The 21,091-nt window shown below is 36.3% G+C and overlaps 2 protein-coding genes across 4 annotated transcripts; both read left to right on the top strand.

Annotated features, from left to right (window-relative positions):
• Positions 1 to 208: 208 nt before the first annotated feature.
• LOC146420600 (BTB/POZ domain-containing protein KCTD9-like) lies at positions 209 to 5,850 on the top strand. Of its 2 annotated transcripts, XM_085048097.1 has the most exons (10): positions 209 to 333; positions 501 to 597; positions 788 to 846; positions 1,471 to 1,599; positions 2,032 to 2,099; positions 2,205 to 2,300; positions 2,944 to 3,093; positions 3,305 to 3,410; positions 3,627 to 3,760; positions 3,921 to 5,850. In XM_085048097.1, exons 3-10 carry the CDS (start codon positions 819 to 821, stop codon positions 4,035 to 4,037), a joined length of 828 nt encoding a protein of 275 aa, XP_084904223.1. In that variant the 5' UTR covers positions 209 to 333; positions 501 to 597; positions 788 to 818; the 3' UTR covers positions 4,038 to 5,850. The 2 variants fall into 2 exon arrangements, with proteins under 2 accessions (XP_084904223.1, XP_084904224.1); XM_085048098.1 differs by lacking the exon at positions 1,471 to 1,599.
• A 1,408-nt stretch (positions 5,851 to 7,258) lies between these two features.
• LOC146420601 (progonadoliberin-1-like) lies at positions 7,259 to 14,685 on the top strand. Of its 2 annotated transcripts, XM_085048101.1 has the most exons (4): positions 7,259 to 7,323; positions 8,220 to 8,361; positions 8,566 to 8,661; positions 14,502 to 14,685. In XM_085048101.1, exons 2-4 carry the CDS (start codon positions 8,221 to 8,223, stop codon positions 14,541 to 14,543), a joined length of 279 nt encoding a protein of 92 aa, XP_084904227.1. In that variant the 5' UTR covers positions 7,259 to 7,323; position 8,220; the 3' UTR covers positions 14,544 to 14,685. The 2 variants fall into 2 exon arrangements, with proteins under 2 accessions (XP_084904227.1, XP_084904226.1); XM_085048100.1 differs by lacking the exon at positions 7,259 to 7,323 and having other exon boundaries at positions 7,880 to 8,361; positions 14,502 to 14,684.
• The last annotated feature ends 6,406 nt before the right edge of the window (positions 14,686 to 21,091 follow it).

Consider the following 21,091-nt stretch of genomic DNA (forward strand, 5'->3'; position numbering starts at 1 on the left):
GAGACAAACCCTGTCATTGCTTTGATTTCACAGAATAATCCCAGACTGGGGAGAAAAGCAGCAATTTTGTCAGAATGGATTGAGATCACCAGTGGTTCCTCCCTGGTTGCTCCAGATCAAATCCCTGGTGAAGTCAATCCATCCCAATCCACTGAACCTGCAGAATACAAATCAAAATCACACTCAGCAGTTCCAGCTGGAAGTAAAAATGAGACATTCCAGTGTCAGTTGGATGAATAAATTACAATTTATCTTCTTTTTCTCTTCTTTCTGCCCCTTCCTGTCTCAGGGATGATGATGTTTTGTTTGTCTGTGAAGGGGAGCCTTTCATTGGTAAGTCTGTAAATCTTATATTTAACCTTTTATTTAACGCATAGTATATTTTAATATAAAGCTAAGATTTTATTTTGTGATGTTTTCAGAAGGGAATTCTTTCCCTAGGGAATTAACTAAAGAATATTCACCATTTTCCCAATAATTGCTGTGTTTTTTCCCTGCAGATCCTCAGACTGATAGCAGAGCTCAGGAGGAGCTGACAGGGTCCCACACAGACTGGCTGACTCTCAATGTGGGAGGAAGATATTTCACCACCACCCGGTAAAAATGGCCTTCAAAACCTCCAAAATCTTCATTTCAGCAAAGCAGAAACACTGTAAAAAATAACTTCCTGTGGAGTATTGACTTGTGCAGCTTTCCCTGTCTTTGCCAGCAGAGTTTTGCAAGAAATTAATTCTTAAACATTTCCGGATGAAGTGAAAATAAAATTGTTCTGCTCTTGGTTTTTCAGGAGCACTTTGGTTAACAAAGAACCTGACAGTATGTTGGCCCACATGTTCAAAGACAAAGGTGAGTATGTTGAGATCAACTTAATTATTTTAAAGTAATTAATTAGCAAAGTAGGCAAAAGGCTCTGTCAGGCTGAGACTCTTGTTCAGAAACTAAAATAAGCAAAGTATGTTAAAATACCAAAGCAGAACAGGAATTATTTTTTAATAACTGTTTATTTCTTCATGTTCACCACCTCATCACCTAATGCTGATCATCTCACAAACTGCAAATACAACTCCCATCCATTGTTAGTGTTTTGGGTCCTTTTTTTTGTTTGTTTCTTTATTTGATTTTAGGTTCTCATTGCTGCATCCTGCTCACTTTTGGCAGCAGAGCCAATGAGCAAAACTCTGCAGCCTTGGGGAGACAATCAGCCTAAAATCTTAGTGCTGCTTTTATCTAGCCATGATTGCTTTGTGTGTGATAATAAACTGAGTTATTCAGAGCAGCAATAAATTAATTTCAAGCTCATTTTTCCCCCCCACTCCTCTTCTCCTTCCTCCTCTCTCCAAACGACCCTTCCAAATGGCATATTTGCCATCCCAGTCCCCTTTTTAACAAAAACACCCTAAAAACTGAAACAAATACTCTTCTATCACTACAAAAAAAGTAATTCTATATATATATATGTTGTGGAAACAGATGCTTGGGGGAATAAGCAAGATCCTAGAGGAGCTTTCCTCATTGACCGCAGTCCCGAGTATTTTGAGCCCATTTTGAACTATTTACGTCACGGACAGCTCATTGTAAATGATGGCATTAATTTGCTAGGTAGGTACTACCTGTCTGACATTCCTCAATTCTTCCTCCTCACAATGAAAGCTTTGCCCTCAGGTAGGGCAAGAGGGAGCTTTGTGCTTCTCCTCGTGGTTGGGAGTTTTTCCTTTGGATTTGTTCATTTGGTGGATTTGTTCTCAGCGGTGCTGGCTTTAATGAGGATGGGCTGCTTGTTTCTCTTTAATTGTAATAATTTTTAATGCTCCACACTGGATTGATAATTGGAATTCTGGAGTTGATCTCTTTCACTCAGTGCTGCTGGTGGAAATGTCATGTCTGAGTTTTTTTTTTTCCCTTTTAGCCGCAAGCAAACCTTTCCTCTCTCCCCAGTTCCCTCCAGTTTAATGGGTGTGGTTGTTCTCCAGTTAGGGGAGAGAAGGGTGGGTTGGGAATTCCCTGGAATAACCAGCTCTGCTCTGCTTGTAGGGGTTTTGGAAGAAGCCAGGTTTTTTGGGATTGACTCCCTCATCGAACACCTGGAAATCGCTATCAAGGTACTTTGCTCTGTGACACCTTGCTCTCTGTAATCCTGCTTTTCTTCCTGAATTTTTTCCTGAATTTGGGATTTATTGCTCTCCCTGGCCAACCTCTCCCCCCAGAACTCCCAGCCAGCCGAGGATCACTCTCCCATCTCCCGCAAGGAGTTTGTGAGATTCCTGCTGGCAACACCCACCAAGTCTGAGCTGCGCTGCCAGGTGAGCAACTCACCCTTGTCTGTCCAAAAAACTCCAGGAATTCTTTCCTTTCATCCAATTCTTTCCAATTTCATCCAGCCCTGCCCTCTGAGAGGTTCAAACCACAGCCTGCTTTAAGGGAAAATCCAAATCTTGAGAGCTTTGCATTGATGTTTCATGGGTGTTATAGAATAAATGTGATGTAATAGAATAAATAATGATAATAGAGGAAATGATCTGGGGGGTGGATGTTTGTAAAGAATCATGCAATGGTTGGGGTTGGAAGAGACCCTAAGGATCATTTAGATCAAATTTATTTTGGGCAACACCTTCCACTGTCCCAGGGTGCTCCAGCCTGGCCTTGGACACTGCCAGGGATCCACAGCTTCTCTGGGAATTCCATCCCAGCCCTTCCCACCCTCCCAGGGAGGAATTCCTTCCCAAAATCCCACCTAACCCTGATCTCTAAATCTCTTACCCCCTCTCCTGTCACTCTCTGTCCATATAAAAATTCTCCCATTTCTGTCAGCCCTTCAAGGCACTATGATTTCAATCCCATCTGCTTATCTGTATATTTTAACACACACAGCCACCTTTTCTTTGTGCCCAGACCTCCCCTTCCCTCCTGTAACCATTTTTTGGGGACATTCCTTGGCTTTTCCAGGGTCTGAATTTCAGTGGGGCCGACCTTTCCCGCCTGGATCTTCGCTACATCAACTTCAAGATGGCAAACCTGAGCCGCTGCAACCTGGCCCATGCCAACCTGTGCTGTGCCAACCTGGAGAGAGCTGACCTCTCTGGATCCGTGCTGGATGTAAGGCTGTAACCTCTGCAGCTGTGCCAAAAAACAGGGGTTGGAACAAAAAAAAAAAATCACAATTTCCCGGTGTTTTCTGGGATTGTTCCATTTGCAGTGTTTCCTCACAATGATGGGGATTCACTTACAAGGCAGAATTGAAATCCACCTTCTGCTGGTTTGGGGTGTTTATCTTCTCCCCCTGGTGACTCACATCCTGTCTCTGCAGTGTGCAAACCTGCAGGGGGTGAAGATGTTGTGTTCCAACGCCGAGGGAGCATCCCTGAAAGGCTGCAACTTCGAAGATCCATCAGGCCTTAAAGCCAATCTGGAAGGTAAGGAAGTTTTGAGAATTTGGGAAATTTTTCTGTGGCAAAAATTCAGCTTTGCTCATCCAACCCATGGGGAAAAACCCACAACTCTGGGCTGATTCTGCCCCAAATCACCATCAAATTCCCAGTTCTGCCTCCACCTCTCCCAGTTTCCTCTGAGGAAGCCTCACCTGGAGCATCTGGGGCTGCTTTTCCCCCAAAACTGTGGGTGTTTTGCAGGTGCCAACCTGAAGGGGGTGGACATGGAGGGCAGTCAGATGACAGGGATCAACCTGCGGGTGGCAACGCTGAAAAACGCCAAATTGAAGAATTGCAACCTCAGAGGAGCCACTCTGGCAGGGACTGACCTGGAGGTGAGCTAGGGCTCATTTGATACTCTAATAGAAATAAAATTTATGGGATTGCTGGCTTTGGGGTGGATGGAGTTGGATGGAGTTAAGGTAAATGGAGTTAAGGTTCTGAGTGAAGTTCTGGGTGCATTCAGTTAACATTTCTTTTCCTCTCCCCCTGCAGAATTGTGATCTGTCAGGCTGTGACCTCCAAGAAGCCAACCTGAGAGGCTCCAACGTGAAAGGAGCCATCTTTGAGGAGATGCTGACACCCCTGCACATGTCCCAGAGTGTCAGATAGAGGCCAAAACCCTCTGCAGAGGAAGGAATCCAAACATCCATCGTGACTTTCTTCACCTCCTCCCCTTCCTGAGTTCCACTCATGGTTTTTAGCCACCTTACATTTGCAGTAGTGCCTAGGTAAACTCTTTTTGGATCACTTTTGGGGAGGGAAATCGTTGTTTCAGAGGTGCCAACAGAGAGTTTGGCCCTCTGGGAGCAGAGTGAGGAAGTGTGGCTGCTTTGGGGTGGGGAGGATTCAACGGTTTAGCTGTTCAGCATTGCCTCACTTTGGAACGCATTTTAATTTATAAAGCACAATATATGCAATTATATTTATGAAATCTGTAGCTGCAGGATGGATAGAAAATGTTATTCCTGTACAGTAGCAACCAGGTTCAGGTTTACAGGTGAATTTCTGTGCTCGTGGCAGGGGTGCAACATCCCCAGCTCAGAAATTAGATATCTTTAATTAATCCTCTCCAAACGAGTGTGGAGCTGCACTGTCAATCACAGCTGGGGAGAAAGAAAAAAATATCCTGGTTTTTTCCACCTTTTGTGGGGAATTGAGTGCAGAGAGGAAAAGTCCAGAGCTGCCACCAAAGCAGAGAGAAGCAGAGAGACCCAAACTCCAGCCTCCCCTCGTGGCCTCAGCAGGTGAATCAATCACTCCCTGCTTCCCCTCCTTGTTCTATGCAAATCCTCCCTGAAACCATCATCCTTTTCCCCTGCTGGATCTCCAGGGGGCTGGGGAAGCTCTCCCTGCCTCCCTCACCTGTGCAGAGAGCTGGTTTTGGGGTGAGCAGAGAGCTCTCAGCACCCCTGGCTGTGGGGAAGGAGCTGCTTTTCCCTGCAGGATCCGTGGAGTTGTCAGCTCACCTTTAGTTCACACACAATCAAAAAAGCACAGCGAGAAACGATACCAAAAAACACAAAAAAAAAAAAGAAAAAAACAGGGAAAAAAGGTGCAGCAAGAACTTACCTCAGATGCTTAAACCACCCCAAAGTTTCCAACTCACCTTGAATCTAGGGAAATCAAGCTGTTACTGTAGAAAATCAGCAGGAGGAACGAGAGCCAGTGGATCCCAGCTGGGATTGCAGAGGAATCCACAGTTCTCTGGGGGTTGATTCTCCCTCGCAGTGCAATTTCCTGTCCTCCAGTCTCCTCGTCTCAAGTCGTTGTTACAAAAAATGCTGCTTTGCCACCAGCCTGGGAGGATCTGAGCTGCTTTGGGATCAGGGAATGATGTTTTTTTTTGGGGGGGAATTGCAGATTCTCCCTCCTTTCCAAGTCGGTTTGACTCAGGAGTGTGAGGTGAACTTGCAGGGCTCGGAATCCCAGAGCCAAAATTGGGATTATTTCCCTCAGATCCCTCTGGGACAGCACTAAATCCTTGGAAAAACGGCCTGGAGATTCCAGGGAAATATTCCAGTGTGATTTCAGAGTCCTCACAGCTTTCAGTGGGAACGTTGTCCGTTGCAAGTAGAAGATTCCTAGGGCTAGAGAAACAAATGAATTATTTTTCTTTATCGTATTTTGTAGCCGGCAGAAGTAAAACTATTGTATGGAGCAAAAAAAAAAAAAAAAAAGAAATATATCTATATATATATCTATATATATCTATATATCTATTTTCATAATCACTGTGTATAAAACCTCTTGGAACTTTCACTGAAGCACTATGGAATAATCACAGCATGTGGCACCATCCCTCACAGCTGGATTTTCGGTACCTCTTTTGCCAGGACAGAGCTTTTGCAAGAGCCCCGTGCAGAATTTGCAGGGCTCAGCTTAATTTAAGTTGCATTAATAAAAAAAAGTGTGGAAGAGAAAAGCGGCTTGGTTGTCTTCATTTGAGTTGAAATCCCAAATCTTAACCTGGATTGTGTGGGAAGAGCAAGGTTTTGTTTGGTTTTAAGCATTAAAAAAAAGCAGATTTACCTGGGGGGTTCCTGCAGTGGTTCTGATCTGTTAATTGGGAGAATTGGCATGGAATTTTTTGGATTTGGATCTCCAAAACTTCTCAGCTTTGTTGGCCCCACCCTCCAGGTTTGCTTAATAAAATACTATATATTCATTAATAAAATACAATTAATATTTGCTTAATAAAATATTCTGGAGGCAGAATAATCAGAGAATATCCTGAGCTGGAAGGAACTCAAGGACAATAAAAACCCAATTCCTGTGGGAGAATTTTCTCCAGAAAAAAATGGAGAAAAAGTTGTTTAAAGCTGCTCAGGACAGACTCATCAAACCCACCTAAAACTGCTTAACGAGCTGCAATTATTGGGCAAAACCCTCTTTATAAACATCCAACCCAAATCTCCTTTCACCTTTAAATAACCCTAATTTTTCATCAGGGAAGGCAGGGAAATCCCTGTGCCCACGCCTGAGGAACAGGAACATTTCTCCCCCTGATCCCAACTATTTTCACAGCTGGAGCAGTGAGTGGGAGGAGCATTTGGGGCAGGAAGAATGACTCTGCTAAGAGCCACTCAACCCTGGAATTATTTCCTTATTAAATTAACTTTGAATCCTTTAAAGCTCTGAGAGGTCATGGGAGATGCAGCAGAGGATGTTTGGAGAACAGGAAATATGAGATACTCAGGTGGCAGAAGGCAGAGGAGCTACCAGGGGGGTAAAAAAACTCCAAAAAATATCATTTCTGCAGTGAAAATCACCAAATCATATTTATTTAGGGGAATTTCTGCGTGAAAATCCAGTGGAATTGCACTGTGCAGTTGTCTGAGCACCAAAGGGTTGTTCCCTTCATGAAATAAATCAAGGATTGCCTGGATTGTGGATTCTCCATCCCTGGAAGTGCTGGATGGAGCTTGGAGCACCCTGGGATGGTGCAAAGTGGAAATAAATGAATTTAAAGTCCTTTCCAACCCAAACCATCCCAGGATTTTTCAAGCCTGAGCTCCTTTCCTCACCCATTTCATGCCCCAAACAAATTCCAACTCCCCCACCACCTTTCCCTGCAGAAACCAGACAAACTCCTGGATTTCCCAGCAGGATCAGCTTCACCCCAGCGTGGGATTTACAACCTCTTAAAAGCCAGCCTGCGACTTTTATGGCTCTTAGAGCAAAAGAGCTGAATTTAATTGCTTCTCTGGGGTGTTCCAATTATGGGCTTTGCTTGTGCTGCACAGGAGCACCAAACCTGCAGCCTGGGGGTGGAATTGGAGAAAATCTCCAGCTGGGAAGGGGTGGCTCTGGGGTATAAAAGTGAGGGGAGAGCAGTTTTCAGGAGATTTTCCGGAGGAGAAGAGCTGGAGTTACCCCAAACTCTCCCAGGCTGCAGGTAGGGTGCTGGAATGACATCCCACATTCCCTTTTTTACTCTCCTGGTGGGAAAAAACTTGGATCAGGAGAGGCTGGGAAGGGGAGATTTGAAAATCAGAGCAGGAAAAGCAGTTTAGACATCTGCCCAGCACCACCAGGGAGGGCAGCCTTTGAGGGCCAGACGTGCCTGGAACTCAGAAATCCTAATTTAGATCTTTCCCCAAATTTCTCAGGTATCCACTATTTATCTGGTGAGCTAATCCTCATTTGGAGAGGCTGCAAAACCCAGGCTGGAGGTGCAGAGCAGAGCTGGAACAGCTTCAGGCTGGCATTTTTGGGATGTGTCTGTGCAGAGCTGCAATTCCATCATTGTGGTTCTTTCCAGCTCAGGACATCCCACGATTCTGTGATCCAAAAATGCTGCATTTCCTTCATTCTCCAAAGCCTTTTTGACTAGAAATGTGCTTTTTTTCTCTCTCTCTCTCTCTCCAGGATGGAGAAGTCTTTATGACCAGAAATATGCTTTTTTTTTTCTCTCCCCAGGATGGAGAAGTCTTTATGACCAGAAATGTGATTTTTTTCTCTCTCTCTCTCCAGGATGGAGAAGCCTTTATGACCAGAAATGTGATTTTTTTCTCTCTCTCTCTCCAGGATGGAGAAGTCTTTATGACCAGAAATGTGCTTTTCTCTCTCTCTCTGCAGGATGGAGAAGTCTTTATGACCAGAAATGTGATTTTTTTTTCTCTCTCTCTCTCTTTCCAGGATGGAGAAGCCTTTATGACCAGAAATGTGCTTTTTTCCCTCTCTCTCTCCAGGATGGAGAAGTCTTTATGACCAGAAATGTGCTTTTTTCTCTCTCTGCAGGATGGAGAAGCCTTTTTGACCAGAAATGTGCTTTTTTCTCTCTCTCTGCAGGATGGAGAAGTCCAGGAGGCTCCTGGCCACTGTCCTGCTGGCTGTGCTGGCCGTGGGGATGTCCCTGGGCCAGCACTGGTCCTTTGGCCTCCAGCCAGGGGGGAAGAGGAGCCCCCAGGAGCTGCTGGGACCATTCCAGGAGGTGAGGCTGGGCTGGGAAACACCTCTGGATGGGAAAAATGCAGCCAAAAAGGGGATGGAGCTTCCCTCCAGAGCTGTCTGTGTCCCTCAAACACACCCAGAGCTGGGGAGAAACAGCAAAAAGGTGGTGCAGGAGTCACTTTGGGTGGAAAAATCCCATTTCCTGGAGGTTTTCTCACTTCCTTGTGCCATTTTTCCAACCCAGATTGCAAACGAAATGGAGAAATTAGGGGAGGTGGAGCAGAGGGAGTGCCCAGGCTGGGAGCAGAACTCCAGGATCAGGGAGCTGAAGGAAGCCATGGTGAGTAACGTGGGTTTGCTGTCATCACTGATAAATTGAAATAAAATACACCGAGGGAGGGGAAAAAGGTGGGGGAGAAAGAGGAATTAAAGTTTAATTCACTTGAGAAAGTCCTATGGAAAAATTTAAATAAAATACACGAGGGGAGGGGAAAAAAGGTGGAGAAGGAAGAGACAATTAAAGTTTAATTAATGTGAGGAAATATTATGGGAAAATGTAAAGGAAATACATAAGGGGACGGGGAAAAGGTGGAGAAGGAGGAGGAGGGATTAAAGTTTAGTTCACCTGAGGAAATCCTATGGGAAAATTGAAATAAAATACACCAGGGGAGGGAAGAAAGGTGGGGGAGAAAGAGGAATTAAAGTTTAATTCACTTGAGAAATTCCTATGGAAAAATTTAAATAAAATACACCAGGGGAGGAGAAAAAAGGTGGATGAGGAAGAGGGATTGAAGTTTAGTTCATGTGAGGAAATATTATGGGAAAATGTAAAGGAAATACATAAGGGGAGGGGAAAAGGTGGAGAAGGAGGAGGAGGGATCAAAGTTTAGTTCACCTGAGGAAATCCTATGGGAAAATTGAAATAAAATACACGAGGAGAGAGGAAAAAAGTGGGGGAGGAAGAGGAATTAAAGTTTAATTCACTTGAGAAAGTCCTATGGAAAAATTTAAAGGAAATACATGAGGGGAGGGGGAAAGGTGGAGAAGAAAGAGGGATTGAAGTTTAATTCATGTGAAGAAATATTATGGGAAAGAAGAAGGAGGAGGGATTAAAGTTTAGTTCACCTGAGGAAATAATACAGGAAAATTTAAACAAAATGCACGAGGGGAGGGGAAAAAGGTGGAGAAGGAGGAGGAGGGATTAAAGTTTAGTTCACCTGAGGAAATCCTATGGGAAAATTGAAATAAAATACACAAGGGGAGGAGAAAAAAGGTGGAGGAGGAGGAGGAGGGATTAAAGTTTAGTTCACCTGAGGAAATAATACAGGAAAATTTAAACAAAATGCACGAGGGGAAGGGAAAAAAGGTGGAGGAGGAAGAGGAGGACAAGGGGTTGAAGTTTAGGTCACTTGAAAAATACTGACTTTGCCCTCATCATGGAATTTTAGGATGGTTTGGGTTGGAAGGGAAATAAAATCCACCTCATCCCCAGGGCAGGGACATCCCAAGGTCATTGTCACCTGCACTGCTCCCTCCCTGTCCCCTCCAGCATTCCCAAATCCTCTGGGAAACTCCAGGATCAATCATTCCCACATAATCCTCTGGGCCACTCCAAGATATATCATTCCCAAATAATTCTCTGGGCTATTACAGGACAGGGATCCATCATTCCCAAATCCTCTGAGCAACTCCAGGATCCATCATTCCCAAATCCCTTTCTAGGCCACTCCAGGACAAGGATCCAGCATTCCCAAAACTTCCCTGAGCCACTCCAGGATCCATCATTCCCAAAACTTCCCTGAGCCACTCCAGGATCCAGCATTCCCAAATCCTCTGGGTCACTCCAGGATCCATCATTCCCAAATCCTCTGGGTCACTCCAGGATCCATCATTCCCAAATAATTCACTCCCAAATCCTCTTTGGGTCACTCCAGGATCCATCATTCCCAAATCCCTTTCTAGGCCACTCCAGGACAAGGATCCATCATTCCCAGATCCTCTGGGTCACTCCAGGATCTATCATTCTCAAATCCCTTTCTAGCCACTCCAGGATCCATCATTCCCAAATCCTCTTTGGGTCACTCCAGGATCCATCATTCCCAAATCCCTTTCTAGGCCACTCCAGAACAAGGATCCATCATTCCCAAATCCTCTGAGCCACTGCAGGCTCCAGCATTCCCAAATCCTCTGGGCTATTACAGGACAGGGATCCATCAATCCCAAATATTCCTCTGGGTCACTCCAGGATCCATCAATCCCAAATCCTCTGGGTCACTCCAGGATCCATCATTCCCAAATAATTCATTCCCAAATCCTCTTTGGGTCACTCCAGGATCCATCGTTCCCAAATCCCTTTCTAGGCCACTCCAGGATCCATCATTCCCAAATAATTCTCTGGGCCACTCCAGGACAAGGATCCATCATTCCCAAACCCTCTCTGAGCCACTCCAGGATCCATCAATCCCAAATAATTCTCTCAGCCACTCCAGGACAAGGATCCATCATTCCCAAGTAATCCTCTGGGTCACTTCAGAATCCATCATTCCCAAACCTTTTGGGCCACTCCAGAATCCATCATTCCCAAATCCCACTCCAGAATCCATCATTCCCAAATCCCACTCCAGGATCCACCATTCCCAAATCCCACTCCAGAATCCATCATTCCCAAATCCCACTCCAGAATCCATCATTCCCAAACCTTCCCTGGGCCACTCCAGCACAAGGATCCACCATTCCCTGGCTCCCCTTGGAACCATCATTCCCTTTTCCTCCCCAAATTCACCCCAAACCCATCCCTGCCCTCCCTCAGCTCCCCAAACCCCAAACCCCAAACCCCAAACCCACAGCTGCAGCCAGATGGGATGTGCTGCTCCACCTCCCCAGGCTGGCAATCCCATTTTCCATCAGATGTTCCCCAGCAGTGACAACACAACTGCCACCCCGCCAGCTCCCTCAGGAAAAAATGTGCTTTTCCATTAAGGCAGGCTGGAAAAGCCACCAGGTGACAGGGACAGATGGTCACCACTCCCCAGGAATGTCCCTGGGATGTCCCTGAGCTCCAACTCTCCATCCCTGCTGCAGGTTTGAAGGCAAATCCCAAAGCTCGGAGTGCTTAAAGCTTCTCCAGCCTCTCGCTGAGGAGCTCAGGAAATCAGAAATTCAGCCATGCAGAGCCTGAATTCTGCTGGAATTTCAGTTTTTATTATACCTGAATAAATGGGATTTTAGCTTGTCTTTAATCCAGGGCTGGGAAAAATCAGGAAATCAGGAATAGCCATGCAGAGCCTGAATTCTGCTGGAATTTCAGTTTTTATTATACCTGAATAAATGGGATTTTGGCTTGTCTTCAATCCAGGGCTGGGGAAAGCTCAAAAAATCAGGAATAGCCTGAATTCTGCTGGATTTTCATACAGGAATTACCTGAATAAATGGGATTTTAGCTTGTTTTCAATCCAGGAAATCAGGAATAGCCATGCAGAGCCTGAATTCCAATTAATTGTCAGGCAGGAATTACCTGAATAAATGGGATTTTAGCTTGTCTTTAATCCAGGGCTGGGGAAAGCTAATTAAATCAGGAATAGCCATGCAAAGCCTGAATTCCAATGGATTTTCATGCAGGAATTCCCTGAATAAATAGGATTTTAGCTTGTCTTTAATCCAGGGCTGGGAGAAGCTCAGAAAATCAGGAATAGCCTGAATTCTGCTGGATTTCCATGCAGGAATTACCTAAAGAAATTGGATTTTAGCTTCTCTTTAATCCAGGGCTGGGAAAAGCTAATTAAATCAGGAATAGCCTGAATTCTGCTGGATTTCCATGCAGGAATTACCTGAATAAATGGGATTTTAGCTTGTCTTTAATCCAGGGCTGGGAAAAATCAGGAAATCAGGAATAGCCATGCAGAACCTGAATTCTGCTGGATTTCCTGCAGAAATTACCTGAATAAATGGGATTTTAGCTTGTCTTCAATCCAGGGATGGGAAAAGCTAATTAAATCATGAATAGCCATGTAGAGCCTGAATTCTGCTGGATTGTCATACAGGAATTACCTGAATAAATGGGATTTTAGCTTGTCTTTAATGCTATTTGTACTGAACATGGATTGGAATTGTGGTTTGGGATTTCCAGCAGTTCTCCCTGCGCAGGGAAGAGCCAGCAGCAGTAATTTACTCTGTTTTTTATTATTAAAATAATATAATAATCATTAAAATAATTTTTTAATAATATATTACAATTATTTATTAATTTTTTTTTACTCCAAGAGGTGATGTTAGGCAGGAAAACACCTCAGAATAACGACCAGAATATTTGAAATATCCTGGGAATAAATATCATTTGAAATATATTTGAAATAAATATATTTGAAATGAATATATTTGAAATAAATATATTTGAGATGAATATATTTGAAATAAATATATTTGAAATGAATCCTTTCTGGCTGAAGGGAACTTGCAGAGCTGAACCAACCAAACCCCAGCAGCTTCTCATTTCCTCAGAAACTTCCCATTTTCTTGCTGCTTAACAATGAAACCCTTTTAATGGTTTGAACCATTAAACCCTTTTAATAAAAATTCACCATTAGTAAAAATTTACCATTGATAAACCATTTCAATAAAAAATTTACCATTAAAAAACCATTTCAATAAAAAAATTACCATTAATAAACCATTTCAATAAAAAAATTACCATTAATAAACCATTTCAATAAAATTTACCATTAATAAAAAATTTACCATTATTAAACCATTTCAATAAAAAAATTACCATTAATAAACCATTTCAATAAAAAATTTACCATTAATAAACCATTTCAATAAAAATTTACCATTAATAAACCATTTTAATTCTAATAAACCATTAATAAACCATTTTTATTCTACTAAAACCATTAATAAACCATTTTAATTCTAATAAACCATTAATAAACCATTTTAATTTTAATACCAGCTCCTCATTTCCTCAGAAACTTCCCATTTTCTTGCTGCTTAACAATGAAACCCTTTTAATGGTTTGAACCATTAAACCCTTTTAATAAAAAATTCACCATTAATAAAAAATTTACCATTAATAAACCATTTCAATAAAAAAATTACCATTAATAAACCATTTCAATAAAAAATTTACCATTAATAAAAAATTTTAATTCTAATAAACCATTAATAAACCATTTTAATTTTAATACCAGCTCCTCATTTCCTCAGAAATTTCCCATTTTCTTGCTGCTTAACAATTAAACCCTTTCAATGGTTTGAACCATTAAACCATTTCAATAAAAAAAATTACTATTAATAAAAAATTTACCATTAATAAACCATTTTTATTCTACTAAACCATTAATAAACCATTTTAATTCTAATAAACCATTAATAAACCATTTTAATTTTAATACCAGCTCCTCATTTCCTCAGAAATTTCCCATTTTCTTGCTGCTTAACAATTAAACCCTTTCAATGGTTTGAACCATGAAACCATTTAAATAAAAAATTTACCATTAATAAAAAATTTACCATTAATAAACCATTTCAATAAAAAATTTACCATTAATAAACCATTAATAAAAAAATTACCATTAATAAACCATTTCAATAAAAAATTACCATTAATAAACCATTTCAATAAAAAATTTACCATTAATAAACCATTTCAATAAAAAATTCACCATTAATAAAAAATTTACCATTAATAAACCATTTCAATAAAAAAATTACCATTAATAAAAAATTTACCATTAATAAAAAATTTACCATTAAAAAACCATTTCAATAAAAAATTTTACCATTAATAAACCATTTCAATAAAAAAATTACCATTAATAAACCATTTTAATTCTAATAAACCATTAATAAACCACTTTAATTTTAAAAAACCATTTTAATTTTAATAAACCATTTTAATTTTTAACAATAAAACCCACTCAGGTTTTTTCCATCCCCAGTTTTCTCACCAAACCACAGGAATATTAAACAGAGAAATAAGAGTGGCTGGAAATCTCCACCTTATGGGAAAAAAATCTGAATTTTCCTCCTCCTTTCCTGGGCAAGTTGGAGCACAAAATTCAGATTTTCTCTCCACCCAGAGCACCTCAGGGTTCAGCCCTGGGGGATTTCAGACAATTCAGGATGCAGAAAATTCCATCTTTAAAGGGATTTCTGCTCCTAAAAATGCAATTTTGCTTGCAGGAGAGGCTGGTGGAGGGAGAAGGAAGAAGAAAGAAGGTTTGAGCTCAAAGCCAAATGGGGCAGAGGTTCAAAATTCAAATAAATTCACTTTTTGTCGAAATAAATTCACTTTCTGTTAAAATAAATTCACTTTCTGCTGAAATAAATTCACTTGTTGTCGAAATAAATTCACTTGTTGTTCAAATAAATTCATTTTCTGTCGAAATAAATTCACTTTCTGCTGAAATAAATTCATTTTCTGCTGAAATGAATTCATTTTCTGTCGAAATAAATTCACTTTCTGCTGAAATAAATTCACTCTTTGTCGAAATAAATTCACTTTTTGTCGAAATAAATTCATTTTCTGCTGAAATAAATTCACTTTTTGCTGAAATAAATTCACTTGTTGTCAAAATAAATTCACTTTCTGTCGAAAAAAATTCATTTTCTGTCGAAATAAATTCACTTTCTGCTGAAAATAAAGTCACTTTCTGTCGAAATAAATTCACTTTCTGTTAAAATAAATTCACTTGTTGAAATAAATTCACTTTCTGTCGAAATAAATTCACTTTCTGCTGAAATAAATTCAATTTCTGTTGAAATAAATTCACTTTTTGTTGAAATAAATTCACTTGTTGTTGAAATAAATTCATTTTCTGCTGAAATAAATTCACTTTCTGTCGAAATAAATTCACTTTCTGTTGAAATAAATTCACTTTCTGTCGAAATAAATTCACTTTCTGTCGAAATAAATTCACTTTCTGTTGAAATAAATTCACTTTCTGTCGAAATAAATTCACTTTCTGTTGAAATAAATTCACTTTCTGTCGAAATAAATTCACTTTCTGTTGAAATAAATTCACTTGTGGTTGAAATAAATTCACTTTCTGCTGAAATAAATTCACTTTCTGTTGAAATAAATTCATTTGTTGTTGAAATAAATTCACTTTCTGTTGAAATAAATTCACTTTCTGCTGAAATTAATTCACTTTCTGTTAAAATAAATTCATTTTCTGTCGAAATAAATTCATTTTCTGTTAAAATAAATTCACTTGTCGAAATAAATTCACTTTCTGTTGAAATAAATTCATTTTCTGTGTAAATAAATTCACTTTCTGCTGAAATAAATTCACTTGTTGTCAAAATAAATTCACTTTCTGTCGAAATAAATTCACTTTCTGTTGAAATAAATTCATTTTCTGTTGAAATAAATTCACTTTCTGTTGAAATAAATTCACTTTCTGTCGAAATAAATTCACTTTCTGTCGAAATAAATTCACTTTTTGTTGAAATAAATTCACTTTTTGTCAAAATAAATTCACTTTCTGTCGAAATAAATTCACTTTTTGTCGAAATAAATTCACTTTCTGGTAAAATAAATTCACTTTCTGTCGAAATAAATTCATTTGTTGTCGAAATAAATTCATTTTCTGTTGAAATAAATTCACTTTCTGTTGAAATAAATTCATTTTCTGTCAAAATAAATTCACTTTCTGTCAAAATAAATTCACTTTCTGCTGAAATAAATTCATTTTCTGTCGAAATAAATTCACTTTCTGTTGAAATAAATTCACTTGTTGAAATATTGTTGAAAATTTTGATAAAATTTTTTAAATAATTTAAAAATTTTGATAAATTTTTTTTAATAATTTGAAATTTTGATAAAAATTTTAATCAAAAAATAAACTCACTTTTGGGAATGAACTCCTCCCCATCCCTCAGTAGTCAAGAGAAGAAGAAAACAGCAAGAAAACTTTGATAAAAATCATTTTAAATTTCGATAATTTTTTAAAAAAATAATTTTAAAATGTTGATAAAATTTATTTAAAATAATTTTAAAATGTTGATAAAATTTTTAAAATAATCTAAAAATTTTGATAAAATTTTTTTAATAATTTAAAATTTTGATATTTTTAAAATAATTTAAAAATTTTGATAAATTTTTTAAATAATTTAAAAATTTTGATAAAATTTTTAATAATTTAAAATTTTGATAAACATATTTATCAAAAACTAAAACTCACTTTTGGAATGAACTTCTCCCCATCCCTCAGCAGTCAAGAAAGAGAAGAAGAAAACAGCAAGAGAACTTTGATAAAAATCATTTTAAACTTCGATAATTTTTAAAAAAAATAATTTAAAAATGTTGATAAATTTTTTAAAAATAATTTTAAAATTTTGATAAAATTTTTTAAAAAATAATTTAAAATGTTGATAAAATTTTTAAATCATTTTAAAATGTTGATAAAATTTTAAAATAATTTAAAAATTTTAATAATTTTTTAAAATTTTTGATAATTTTTTTAATAATTTGAAATTTTGATAAAAATTTTTATCAAAAAATAAACTCCCTTTGGGAATGAACTCCTCCCATCCCTCAGCAGTCAAGAGGAGAAGAAAACAGCAAGAAAACTTTGATAAAAATCATTTTAAATTTCGATAATTTTTTAAAAAATAATTTCAAAATGTTGGTAAAATTTTTAAAAATAATTTAAAAATTTTGATAAAATTTTTTAAAAAATAATTTTAAATGTTGATAAAATTTTTTAAATCATTTTAAAATGTTGATAAAATTTTTAAAATAATTTAAAAATTTTAATAATTTTTTTAAATTTTTGATAATTTTTTTTAATAATTTGAAATTTTGATAAAAATTTTAATCAAAAAATAAAACTCAATTTTGGAATGAACTTCTCCCCATCCCTCAGCAGGAAAGAAAGAAGAAAACAGCAAGAGAACTTTGATAAAAATCATTTTAAACTTCGATAATTTTTTAAAAAATAATTTTAAAATGTTGATAAAATTTTAAAATAATCTAAAAATTTTGATAATTTTTTAATAATTTGAAATTTTGATAAAAACTTTTATCAAAAAATAAAACTCACTTTTGGAATGAACTTCTCCCCATCCCTCAGCAGTCAAAAGAAGAAGAAAACAGCAAGAAAACTTTGATAAAAATCATTTTAAATTTCGATAATTTTTTTTAAAAAATAATTTTAAAATGATAAAATTTTAAAATAATTTAAAAATTTTGATAAAATTTTTAGAAATAATTTAAAAATGTTGATAAAATTTTTTAATCATTTTAAAATGATAAAATTTTAAAATAATTTAAAAATTTTGATAATTTTTTTTTAAATTTTTGATAATTTTTTTAATAATTTGAAATTTTGATAAAATTTTTATCAAAAAAATAAACTCCCTTTGGGAATGAACTCCTCCCCATCCCTCAGCAGTCAGTGGAAGAAAAACTTTCAATCCTCTTTTATTTTTTCAGTCATAAAAATTCCATTTATTTGACAAATGTATTTACAAACTTGACAGAGGTCAGTGGGCTTTAGGAAACCTGTTGGATTTTATACAATTTGCTTTCCAGAATTAATAAATCATTTTATAATGTGGGATTTCCCCAGGGAGATGCAGAATTCCTTCCCCAGAGCTTTAAATGGAAAGTGGATTTTTTACTGATTCAGTTGCAGAGGAGTGGAAAAAAGAGGGGAAAATGGAATAAAATAAAAGAAAATAAAATAAAATAAAATTAAACCAAAATAAAAATTAAAACAAAATAAAATAAAATAAAATCAAAATAAAATAAAAATAAAATAAAATAAAATAAAATAAACCAAAATAAAATAAAATAAAACAAAAATAAAATAAAATAAAAATAAAAATAAAATAAAAAAAAAAAAAACTAAAACAAAATAAAATAAAAATAAACCAAAATAAAATAATTAAACCAAAATAAAAAAAAATAAAAATTAAAACAAAATAAAAATTAAACCAAAATAAAATAAAATTAAAAAATAAAATAAAATAAACCAAAATAAAATAAAAATAAAATAAAATAAAATAAAAATTAAAACAAAATAAAATAAAATTAAACCAAAATAAACAAAAAATAAACCAAAATAAAATAAAATAAAATAAAACCAAAATAAAATAAAAATAAAACAAAATAAAATAAAATTAAACCAAAATAAAATAAAAGAAAAATAAAACAAAATAAAATAAAAAATAAATAAAAATTAAAATAAAATAAAATAAAATAAGGATTTGCAGCCTGCAAAAGCTTTGCAATGAAAGCACCAATCCAGCATCCCACAACACCCCAAAATTGGTGCCACAAAACCCAAATCCTCCTGAATTCACACCAAACACATCCCAGGCTTTATGATGATTAAACCTTTACAACACCACAGTGAGGAAAAAATTAATATAATTCATCTGGAGCTGCTGAGGCATTTCCACCTCTGCCTAAAACCACAAACCAGCACCAAAAAATTACAATTTTTTTGAATTTTGAAAAAAAATTTAATCTCCTTTAAGTACCCCAAAAGGTGCTTTAATTCATATTCAGAGAGAGCAGAATCAACCCTAAAAATCACATTTTTTGTCTGTTTTTTTCCTCCCCTGTTGCACTCCTTGGGAAAGCTAACTCTGATCCAGAGCTTTTTTCTCTGGGTTTGGGGAGAAATCCAAATTTCTCATCAGAGAATTCGGTCTTTAGCAGTAAAAATTAGCTAAAATTCATCATTAAAAATAAAAATAATCAAAATAAGAGTAGCAGAAATGAGTCAGGAATGTTTTCACTCTATATATATATATATATTTAAAGCACTCCTTGGAAAAGCTAACTCTGATCCAGAGCTTTTTTCTCTGGGTTTGGGGAGAAATCCAAATTTCTCACCAGAGAATTTGGTCTGCAAATCTTTTAGCAATAAAAATCAGCTCAAAATTCGTCATTAAAAATAAAAATAATCGAAAGAAGAGTAGCAGAAATGAGTCAGGAATGTTTTCACTCTCTATATATATATATAAAATCAGTTAAATTACAGTTTTTAAAGTTATTATTTCCATTTACAACGCTAAACAATAAATAAGGAGAGGAAAAATCTGCGGCTTTGTCGCTGCAAATCTAACTTTTTTTTGGGGAATTTCTGGGATGTAGATTTCCCAAAAAATCCCCTCTGAACATCCATCCTGGAGTTCCCTCCCTGGAATTTCTGTCTTTTCCTAACCCAAAAATCCACTGAGGTGGATTAGAGTTTGAAAGGAATTTATCACAGCAGGACAAATTTTAATTAAAAGCTTCAGGAAAAAATAAAAATAAAAAATCAAGTGTTGAGAACATTTCTGTGAAGGAAAAAAAATCAAATCTTCAAAGAGATGAAATTTCACAGTAGCTTTGAGCAGCTTGGCTTGGAGATGGGAGTGGGTAGTTTAATTGTATTTTAATAGTGATTTTAGTTTTGATTTGATTCAAAAATTTTATTTTAATAGTAATTTTAATTTTAATTTGATTCGAAATTGAGTGTTTGATCAGTTTGTTTTGAGGTTTATTCCAAAGGAATTGGTTTGATTCAGAGTGGGTATTTTAATTTTCAGATTTGATTCAAAACAGAGTGTTTGATCAGTTTGTTTGGAGATTTATTCAAGATGAATTGGGTAGGAATTGGTTTGATTCAGAGTGGGTATTTTAATTTTGAGATGTGGGTATTTTAATTTTCAGATTTGATTCAAAACTGAGTGTTTGATCAGTTTGTTTTGAGATTTATTCAAAATTAATTGGGTAAAATTGGTTTGATTCAGAGTGGGTATTTTAATTTTGAGATGTGGGTATTTTAATTTTGAGATTTGATTCGAAACTGAGTGTTTATTCAGTTTGTTTGGAGATTTATTCAAAATTAATTGGGTAGGAATTCAGAGTGGGAATTTTAACTTTGAGATTTGATTCAAAACGGAGTGTTTGTTCAGTTTGTTTGGAGATTTATTCAAAATTAATTGGGTGGAAATTGGTTTGATTCAGAGTGAGTATTTTAACTTTGAGATTTGATTCAAAACTGTTTGTTCAGTTTGTTTTGAGATTTATTCAAAATGAATTGGGTAGGAATTCAGAGTGGGTATTTTAATTTTCAGATTTGATTCAAAACTGAGTGATCAGTCTATTTTGAGATTTATTCAAAATTAATTGGGTAAAATTGGTTTGATTCAGAGTGAGTATTTTAATTCTGAGATTTGATTCAAAACTGAGTGTTTGATCAGTTAGTTTTGAGATTTATTCAAGATGAATTGGGTAGGAATTCAGAGTGGGTATTTTAATTTTCAGATTTGATTCAAAACTGACTGTTTGATCAGTTTGTTTTGAGATTTATTTGAAAGGAATTGGGTAGGAATTGGTTTGATTCAGAGTGAGTATTTTAATTTTGAGATGTGGGTATTTTAATTTTCAGATTTGATTCAAAACTGAGTGTTTGTTCAGTTTGTTTTGAGGTTTATTCAAAATTAATTGGGTAAAATTGGTTTGGTTCAGAGTGAGTATTTTAATTTGGAGATTTGATTCAAAACTGAGTGTTTGATCAGTTAGTTTTGAGGTTTATTCCAAAGGAATTGGGTAGGAATTGGTTTGATTCAGAGTGAGTATTTTAATTTTGAGATGTGGGTATTTTAACTTTGAGATTTGATTCTAAACTGAGTGTTTGATCAGTTTGTTTTGAGATTTAATCAAAATTAATTGGGTAAAATTGGTTTGATTCAGAGTGGGTATTTTAATTTTGAGATTTGATTCAAAACTGAGTGTTTGATCAGTTTGTTTGGAGATTTATTGAAGATGA

This window comes from Lichenostomus cassidix, unplaced genomic scaffold (genome assembly GCF_008360975.1).
Source record: "Lichenostomus cassidix isolate B80296 unplaced genomic scaffold, HeHo_3.0 HiC_scaffold_823, whole genome shotgun sequence".
Lineage (NCBI taxonomy): Eukaryota > Metazoa > Chordata > Aves > Passeriformes > Meliphagidae > Lichenostomus > Lichenostomus cassidix.